Consider the following 9,651-nt stretch of genomic DNA (forward strand, 5'->3'; position numbering starts at 1 on the left):
TGTTGTTCAGTACTGTAGGAATTGTTTAAGGGGCAATCTGCCATTGGTTCATATATTTTAAAGACTTAAATTAGATGTATTGATTTCTCCATGTGGTCTACATTCAAGTTCCCCATCTAATATAACAGGCTTTTAAAATTCAATATTGGAGCATAATTTATACTTAAAATATCGAAGGGATGCAAAAGGAACCCATTTCGTGAAACGACCCTTTTACATTTACATCACAAACAATATTTTACGAAATCATGACAAAAGTGGTCAATTTTGGTGCTTTTAGACATATTCATGCCTCTTGTAGGTCTCTGTGATTGCAATAGAAGAAGTTTACCATCTGTTTGATGTTCTCATTCACACAGGAGAGAGACGTGACTATCATGGATCCTCTGGGAGCCTCAACAACATCCTGATGCTGACGAGGCAGAGAAGAGTCTCTCCAGATCAGAACACCAGATGGTACAGCTTGGTCTGGTCTAGCATACAGCTTGGTCTGGTCTAGCATACAGCTTGGTCTGGTCTAGCATACAGCTTGCTCTCTCTGGGTCTGGGTTTCTGTAAAGCATTTTATGTCAACCGTTACATCAGCATTCATAATGATGTGCGTCTGTCCCCTCTTTATGGTTACCAGGACAACACAAGCCCTTCCTCCCTCACGGAGTCCCCGTGTCATGCCTCTCCTGGTAGCACCTTAATGCTGGGTATGAAGAGGTTGTCTGTGCTGCTGGTGGACTGCAGGAAAACAACGGGGTTGAGTGGAACTGTGAGAGGTGGAGAAGAAAGGATCAGATTTAACTCATCACAGTACGTGCTGTAGTTTAGTTTGAACAAATATTATTGTTCTCTATTTTAAATTTTTATTTTACCTTTATTTTACCAGGCAAGTCAGTTAAGAACAAATTCTTATTTTCAATGACGGCCTAGGAACAGTGGGTTAACTGCCTGTTCAGGGGCAGAACGACAGATTTGTACCTTGTCAGATCGGGGGTTTGAACTTGCAACCTTCCAGTTACTAGTCCAACGCTCTAACCACTAGGCTACCCTCTACAGAGTCAATGTGGAGGCTATATACAGGGGTACCAGTACAGAGTCAATGTGGAGGCTATATACAGGGGGTACCAGTACAGAGTCAATGTGGAGGCTATGTACAGGGTGTACCAGTACAGAGTCAATGTGGAGGCTATATACAGGGGTACCAGTACAGAGCCAATGTGGAGGCTGTGTACAGGGGGTACCCGATGGTCACTCTGACAGAGATCAAGAGTTATTTTGTGGAGATGGGAGAACCTTCCAGAAGGGCAACCATCTCTGCTGCACTCCACCAATTTGGCTTTTTTGGTAGAGTGGCCAGACAGAAGCCACTTCTCAGTAAAAGGCACATGAAAGCCTGCTTGGAGTTTGCCAAAAGGCACCTAAAGGACTCTCAGACCATGAGAAACAAGATTCTCTGATCTGATGAAACCAAGATTAAACTCTTTGGCCTGAATGCCAAGCATCAGGTCTGGAGGAAACCTGGCACCATCCCTACGGTGAAGAGTGGTGGTGGCAGCATCATGGTGTGGGGATGTTTTTCAGCGGCAGGGACTGGGAGACTAGTCAGGATCGAGGGAAAGATGAACGGAGCAAAGTACAGAGAGATAATTGATGAAAACCTGCTCAAGAGCACTCAGGACCTCAGACTGGGGCAAAGGTTCACCTTCCAACAGGACAACGACCCTAAGCACACAGCGAAGACAACATAGAAGTGGCTTTGGGACAAGTCTCTGAATGTCCTTGAGTGGCCCAGCCACTGCTGCATTAAGCTAATCTGAGCCTTTGTATCTATGTGCCAAGTAGGAGTAGAACAAATATGCTCTGTTCCAGGGTGATTAGAGCTGCAATTTGAGACCATTTGTGTAAACATTGGATTTTTGGGGGATTTTTATTCATCCGCAGACGAATTTGAAAAACAAACCTGAACAGAATATGCAGCAAATACAAGCCAGTTTTGAGGGTGCATAGATCCATAAATTGGATGGTGACAGTGATGTATCACACAAACCCTTTTCCAGTGTGAACAGATCTCAAATTTGAGACCATTTGACATTCTCTCGGGGCGAACCCATTCCAGGGCGCCCTGCACTTCACAAAGAAAAGAGAACTCTCCCGGGGCTCCCGCCAGCTTTTCCGGGATCGGTCGCGTTACCGCACTGGACGCCTCGCGGTGCCCATCTCCACCACTCCAGATTCAGGGATCTGAACCCGATCTGAACCCTTTCAATCGGCATGCCACAGGCCCATATTCTCACATTCCAAAGGCCCAAAACCCATAGCCCTGCCCTGGTACTTTCATAGGCTTTCAGGGCTATACACATGACATATTATGCCTGACAAGAGGCACTCTGACTGGGATTCAATGAATAGTTCACTGCCCTTGAATGCCCGTAGGATCACATACCCAAGGCCCATCTGCCCTGGTACTTTCATAGGCTTTCAGGGCTAAACACATGACATATTATGTCGTATATTAGATATAACGAAAATGTACTTTATTTAGTCACATAACTACAGCTGTAAATACTACTGGATAAAGGCTTCTGCTATTGAAAAAATTAAATGATTTATAACACCTGGAGCAACCGGAAAGGCTTAAATTGTCCCTGCATTTTCTTTTATCCCGTTCAAAACATTTTTGAGAGTTTGAGATAGTGACCTTTGGAGAGAGTTTTTTCCAAACGGCTAACCTTTTGTTTTCAAATGGAATTAATGCAAATACAACTTGGGAGAAAAACCCCACTCAGAGGTGTGATATTCCCTCCCTTCACCAAACAATTTACCCTGAATAGAATATTTAAATGTAGAAAGGGGTTGGGCCTATCTGATTGTAAATATAAAGACCTTTCCAGAGTCTGAACTCATTCCCTACAGAACGTCATACTGTGAGAACACACTCAGAAGGAGCTGAAGTTGGATTATTGCCTTTTTCCATATTCTGAAAACATTTAATTGAGAATTGACTTCCTTCTCCTTTTAGCAAGATGGCATCTGCAACTGCTACTGGTTCAAGGTAAGTTCTCTCTAAATGAAGGCAATAGCAAACCCTCTCAGTGGGGGTTTTATACTCTCATTTGGCTCTTTCTCTTAAATCAGACCATATAATCATTGCTTTCTATCATGTTTCACAGACGGTTAGAGTGTGTGAGTGTGCAGAATGTCTTTGAAATCACTTGGCAACTCTTTATTTCTGCGTTTTGTGTCGCGTCGTGAGGGTTGAAAAATGATGGTCTGTGATTGTTAGCTGGCGTGCTATCCTCAGATAATAGCATTGTTTGCTTTCGCAATAAAGCATTTTTGAAATCTGACATGCTGGCTGGATTCACAACAAGTGTAACTTTAGTTTCGGATATTGAATGTGTGAATTTCATGAAAGATTATTTTTACAGTCATTTATTTGAATTTGGCGCTCTGCATTTTCACTGGATGTTGGCCAGTTGGGACGCTACCGTCCCACATATCCCAGAGAGGGTTTAAGTAATAACTCCATCTCCACAGTGTGCATGAAGAGAGGGTTTAAGTAATAACTTCATTACATGTACTTATTGTGTATTCACTGTCTTACAGAAAACAAAGAAGGATCCCTATTGTGTGCAGATTTTGCATGAAGAACCAGGAAAACATCATCTATACATCTCCACAGAGTGTGCATGAAGACAGAATCAAAACCAAAGATTGATCAGGAAGTTCATAATTCCCGCGATTCCATGATAGAGCATCTTTGGCACGGCAGGATCATTGACTACAGAATACTCAGCTGTATTGTGACACAACAGGACGCACTCCAACCTCTGATTAAGAATCGTGAACAAATGGGTCATTTTGTTACGAACAAGCCAGAAGACAATCAAATAACTGGGTAAAAGCTACTATTTTACACTGATAAAATAATATATGTGCAAGTTACATGCTATTGGAACTCATTTGAACTGTTGTCCAATTATGTTTGATTGTAAAATAATATAAATGTTTTTGTTAATCTGTATGATATTTCAGCCAAGTGGAAGTGGCTCAAGTGTTGGTACCAACTACAGATGAACATATAGATGAAGACTCAGACGTCAACATGGACCAGTCGGCGTTGTACCAACCGTAAGTAAATACAAATAGAAATCATCTCATTAACAAGTAGGACGTATAAGTATATAAGTAAACATGGATGTTTGCTGCATACCAAATATTTTCCAGACCATTGAACCAGTCATGTGACACCACACTGAGAAAGGGGATGCAAAGCAGTGGTTTATACCAAAAGCACCCTCTGGATTGTGATCTGCTGGCTGGATTTGGGAAATATCTCCGCTACGACAACAACATTCCCAATTTCAAACAGGAGGTATGTACAGAAATGTTACTTTAATTGAACTGTTTACATATTTTAACGATAGTTAATAACTACTTTAAAATCTATTAACTATGTAGTTCATATTATTTTCATGTACAGGTTGCAAATGTGTCAAGGTTTTTGTTTTACATGGACTCAAACAAACCATCGCTGGATTTTCTTAGTAACTTGGAAAAAAGCAGATCATTTTTTACCAAGCTTGCAGACATTGGACAGAAGAAGCAAACCATTGCCAACTACATGAAGAATTTGAAGAGATTTATTCGCTACATCATCACCATTACAGACAGAGCCGTGTTTGAGCAATGCAAGCATTTCCTCCTATGCTTGAATGAACTGCAGAAGTCCATGAGCAAGCAGGTGTCTCGGGAAATTACTGGGAAAGGGTATGTATTTCAAATTGATCCTCACAGAAATGTATTTTAAAATAAGTGTGTATTATCAACAATCTTAAATTAATTAGCGTATTATTGTTTTTCTGCAGATACATACAGATGGTGTCAGTTGCGAAGACACCAAAAGAATGTTGGGAAATTTTGAGGGTGGCGAAGAACGAATTTGTGTGTATCATTGGGAAGGCCATGAATGAAGAATCCTTGCTGGAAACTGAACAACTGCATGTTCTGTACTACCTTGAGTCTCTGCTCATGCTGAAACATCTCCAGAGGGCTGGAGTGATCAAACATTTGACTGTAAGTTAACTAATGTCATAAATTTGCTATAATGTTGAATTGTATTTGCTTCTTTGGCATGTGTGTTATCAATATGTCACTGTTCCAATTGCAGCTGAGCGAATGGCTCTCAAGGAGCGCCTGCAAGTTGCCAGATGGGGAGAATTGGACTGTCATCGGTGTTAAGCACAAAACAGCAACGCAGCAAGTTGCAACCATTTTGTTAGATGAGGAGGAAGATGCAGTAAGTATATTTACTACAATCTGTTATTGTGAATGTGATTGATTTAATATAAACCTGTTAAACATGTATTAATGTTGTCTATATTTTCAGTGGTTGGATGTGTACTACCGACATGTTCGACCAGCTTTTCTTAAAAACTCTGATGACATGCAAGAAGATGAGAGATTCTTCATTTCCACAACCGGGAAACCGATCTACAACCCATCCAATGACCTACAAAGGTTTCATGCCAAGTAAGTGCACCACTGTTAAGTAGAACACTGTTTAATCATTCCACAATACTTTTTTGACAGTACAGTTTTCTGAAACCAAACTGTTTTTCTTGTTCGTTAATCAGATACAACTTGCCCAACATCACGAGCCAGGTAGCAGGACAAGTTTTGGAGACAAATATCAAAGCCAGCTTCACAGACCAAGAGAAGTCCCTTGTTGCTGACTACTTGGCCCATAAAACTGCTACAGCTGAAAAGCATTACTGCTTGAAGACAACAGTCAATGCCTGCATGGGAATGAAGCTGATCTCCAAAGTTGCCATGTCCATTGAATCTGAGTAAGTATTTACACAAACTATACAGTATAAATTACACTTTACATTGTCTTTTAAATGCTGGTACATATAGATACAAATGTGTTGTTATTTTCCCTTTTCAAGTAGTGAGACTGCAGGCCCCTCCTGTGCGAGCAGAAGTATAAAAGGCGCATTGTCCAGCAGCAAAAAGTTGGATGAGGCACAGACCTGGAAACTCTTCTATGAACACTTCCCTGTCACAATTGATGGACAATCAATCAAGACCAAGGACAGACGACTGATTGCAGGAACGCATGAGAGATACTGCTATGACAAGTGGAGAAGCCAGCAAGAGAAAATGAGACGGGATAATGTGATCGGTATGAGGCAGCTAAAATACACTAAACTAAATACTATTTTGTTATATTATATATTACAAAAATGTACTTTATTTAGTCAGTAAATAAAGTACTACTTGATAAGGGCTTCTACTATTCAATAAATTTAAATTATTAATAACATATTTATTTTTTTGTTACAGCGCACTTCCCCAGAAGAGAACCCACAGCAAGTCAAGTAGAGAGATACATTGAAAGGCAGAACTGGGAGAAGAACAAAGTGAAAGTGGAGAATGTCCTTTGTTACTGGCAACCTTCAATTAACACTGACACACCAAAATACAACAAGGCAATTATGAAGCTGGTGAAGTCCCAGAAGTGGAAAGGACTGGACATTGCCAGTGACCCTGATAAAGGAAAAAGGTCATGACAACACGTCCATTTGCTAAAGGGGAAGTTGTCTGTGACTACCACGGTCTCCCACTCTCAGGGAAGCAGGGGAAAGAATTGTTGGAAGCAACAGAGAATGATGAGATGGGGTTCCTTTACTTCTACAAGGATTCATCAGGGAAAACGTACTGCATAGATGCAAAGACTGTGCCCTGCCCTTGCCACCCAGAGATGGACACAATTGGACGTAGGATAAATCATTCCAGAAAGAGAAGCAACATAAAGAGTCAGCTTCAGCAATTAGAAGAGGATGGCAAAGTGTGGAACATCATCCTTTTCATTGCCCTACGAGACATTCAGGTGCAACAAGAACTGTTATTTGACTATGGGGTGTCAAGAATATCTTTTGGTGGAGAAGATTTGGAACGGCTTGACAACTAGGTCCGTCAGCTTGAAATCTGATGGGACTCAAAACAACCCCCTTGGGTTGTGCCGTGGCGGAGATAAGAGAGTGACCTTCGGAGGTAATCTTCCCAGCCTGTCAACATTTCGTTTTCTTCTGTTGTTATACATATTGAAAGAGTGTGACGGGGTTCTGGTTCTAAAGTATAAAAATAGCAGATCCATTCCACATTGGGTGAGGCGGGTTGCAGGAAAGTTAATTCAGTCTGTAGATGGAAAGTGAGATTAAAATATATATACGAAATATATATGAAAAGAAAACAATATTTAAAATGATATTTACATAGGACAAAACACACGTCCGACTGCTACGCCATCTTGGAATGTGTCGACACTATCGACAACGGGGAGATGTTACTGATGTGCTTTGTCTGTCTCCAATGTAAAAATGACACTTCCACACAAAATTACTTTGTTACTTATTTTAGGTTTAAGGAAGTGTGTAGGTCGCATTCTGTATCATACAACTATGTAAGTGATATATTTAGAACCACCTGCTGATTGGAATCCAGTGACGTCTGTGTCTTGTGTCATAGAACTGTCTAGTTCTTTGTGTTCTGACTTCTAAAACAGAAAGAATAATAAGTAATGTAAACATATTATCAGTAATTACCAGGAAGCTCTACAACATCATTTGTTTTAAATTATGAAATGTTTGAATATTGGCCTCAGGTTATTAAAGGGATGTGATTTGGATTAAACCTCAGCAAGGCAGTTTTATCATATGGAGATTTCATTCTGGTCTCTTATAAAATAAACACTGTCTTTTGCAGGAGGAAAACCGAACTTGGAGGAACCAGCGATGTCCAAACCAGCAAGACGACACCTCTGCTCCCATTGTGGAAATAGTTTTAACCAGTTAGTTAGCTTGAAAAGACATGAGAGGGTACACATAGGAGCGAAGCCACACCATTGCTCATAGTGTGGAAAGAGTTTTATACGGTTAGACACCCTCAAAGCTCATGAGCGTATACACACAGGGGAGAAGCCATGCCATTGCGCTCATTGTGGAAAGTGTTTTACCCAATTAGGAAGCCTGAAAGAACACATGAGACTGCACACAGGGAGAAGCCTTACCACTGCTCCCAGTGTGCTGCGTTTTACCCATTTAGGAAACCTGAACATGTACACACAGGGGAGAAACCTTACCACTGCTCCCACTGTGGAAAGCATTTTAACTATTCAGGAAAGCTGAAAGAACACAAGGCTGCACACAGGTGAGAAGCATTACAAATGCTCAGGCTGTGGGAAGACATATTACTCATCACAGTCACTTAACATCATGTGCGAATCCACACGGGAGAGAATTATTACTTCTCCTAGTGTGTAATTGATATTTAACATCACATTGACTTAAAATTCATCAGAGAACATACACAGTGCTCCCATTGTCTTATATTGTTGACTGATAATGATTTCCTGTTTTTACCATATGAAATGTGTGTTTATCTGGGTGTCTTTCCTCCAGCACTACAGATAATCAAGTTATTTTTGGATGCGATGCATTTGCTCCATTGTTTACATTTGCATTGTTGGCCCACTGATGATTTAATGACATGAAACTGTTCACAGACTCTGTAATGGAACATTTTAATCATGTGTCCACATAACTGAGTATGACTAACCTTGTGAAACTGTCCTATTATAATCTCCTGTTCCTGGGAGTATCGTCCTGTGTTGCAAGCCAGCTGCATCTCCGCCTTTGTATGAATAAAGTCCCTCCCAGGAACAGGAAACTATAAAGATATGTGCTCATCACCCAATGTTTCAGAATTCAGACTGTCTACACTGAGCTGTGTAACTCTGTTATTCTCTCTGAGCTCAGAAATAAAGAATCTTGGTTTGACTTGGACTCCAGCAGATCCTTATTTTATAATATCCACCACAACTCTCCCACGGATTGCTGTTTATCATTGTCTCAATAAAGAGTTTCTTGTTCCACTTTCCTGGGGGAATTTACAGGCATCCCACTGATGAATAAATGTTGTTTCCGTGTCATTTCAACAGAACAAATCCATGTGATGTTTGATCAATGCAGAAAACTGATTGGATTTGTTTTTAAAAAGCCATCAACATCAGGAATCTTTATTTTTCACCCAACTGGCAACCTAAATCCAATGACAGGTGACATTTTGTGTTGATTTCATGTTGAATTCACTTTAGTTGATGAATCAAAGAAATGGACATAGAAACGAGATGTTCACTGTCTTTAGATATTGTTGTCAGATGTTACTATGGAATACAGAAGTATAATTACAAGCATTTCATAAGTGCCAAAGGCTTTTATTGACAATGACATGAAGTTGATGCATAGAGTCCATATTTGCAGTGTTGACCCTTATTTTTCAAGACCTCTGCGATCCACCCTGGAATGCTGCCAATTAACTTCTGGGCCACATCCTGACTGATGGCAGCCCATTCTTGCATAATCAATGTTTGTCAGAATTTGTGGGTTTTTGTTTGTCCTCTTGAGGATTGACTACAGGTTCTCAATGGGATTAAGGTCTGGGAGTTTCCTGGCCATGGACCCAAAATATCGATGTTTTGTTCCCGAGCCACTTAGTTATCACTTTTGCCTTATGGCAAGGTGTTCCATCATGCTAGAATAGGCATTGTTTGTCACCAAACTGCCCCTGGATGGTTGGGAGATGTTGCTCTCGGAG

The 9,651-nt window shown here is 40.7% G+C and overlaps 1 protein-coding gene across 1 annotated transcript; it reads left to right on the forward strand.

Moving 5' to 3' along the window:
* The first annotated feature begins 396 nt into the window (after positions 1-396).
* Positions 397-8,088, forward strand: LOC121842183. The gene is made up of 14 exons (XM_042312260.1): positions 397-456; positions 629-801; positions 3,011-3,043; positions 3,598-3,889; positions 4,027-4,122; positions 4,219-4,366; positions 4,475-4,761; positions 4,860-5,067; positions 5,162-5,290; positions 5,381-5,523; positions 5,628-5,840; positions 5,943-6,178; positions 6,340-7,050; positions 7,762-8,088. Exons 4-13 carry the CDS (start codon positions 3,681-3,683, stop codon positions 6,564-6,566), a joined length of 1,896 nt encoding a protein of 631 aa, XP_042168194.1. The 5' UTR covers positions 397-456; positions 629-801; positions 3,011-3,043; positions 3,598-3,680; the 3' UTR covers positions 6,567-7,050; positions 7,762-8,088.
* The last annotated feature ends 1,563 nt before the right edge of the window (positions 8,089-9,651 follow it).

This window comes from Oncorhynchus tshawytscha, unplaced genomic scaffold (genome assembly GCF_018296145.1).
Source record: "Oncorhynchus tshawytscha isolate Ot180627B unplaced genomic scaffold, Otsh_v2.0 Un_contig_18717_pilon_pilon, whole genome shotgun sequence".
In the NCBI taxonomy this organism is placed as follows: Eukaryota; Metazoa; Chordata; class Actinopteri; order Salmoniformes; family Salmonidae; genus Oncorhynchus; species Oncorhynchus tshawytscha.

Coding starts and splice junctions, on each gene's coding strand:
- LOC121842183 (XM_042312260.1), top strand. CDS start 3,681: ATGAAGACAGAATCAAAACCAAAGATTGATCAGGAAGTTCATAATTCC. Junction 5,524..5,627: donor CTACAAAGGTTTCATGCCAA/GTAAGTGCACCA, acceptor TTCGTTAATCAG/ATACAACTTGCCCAACATCA. Junction 6,179..6,339: donor GAGACGGGATAATGTGATCG/GTATGAGGCAGC, acceptor TTTTTGTTACAG/CGCACTTCCCCAGAAGAGAA.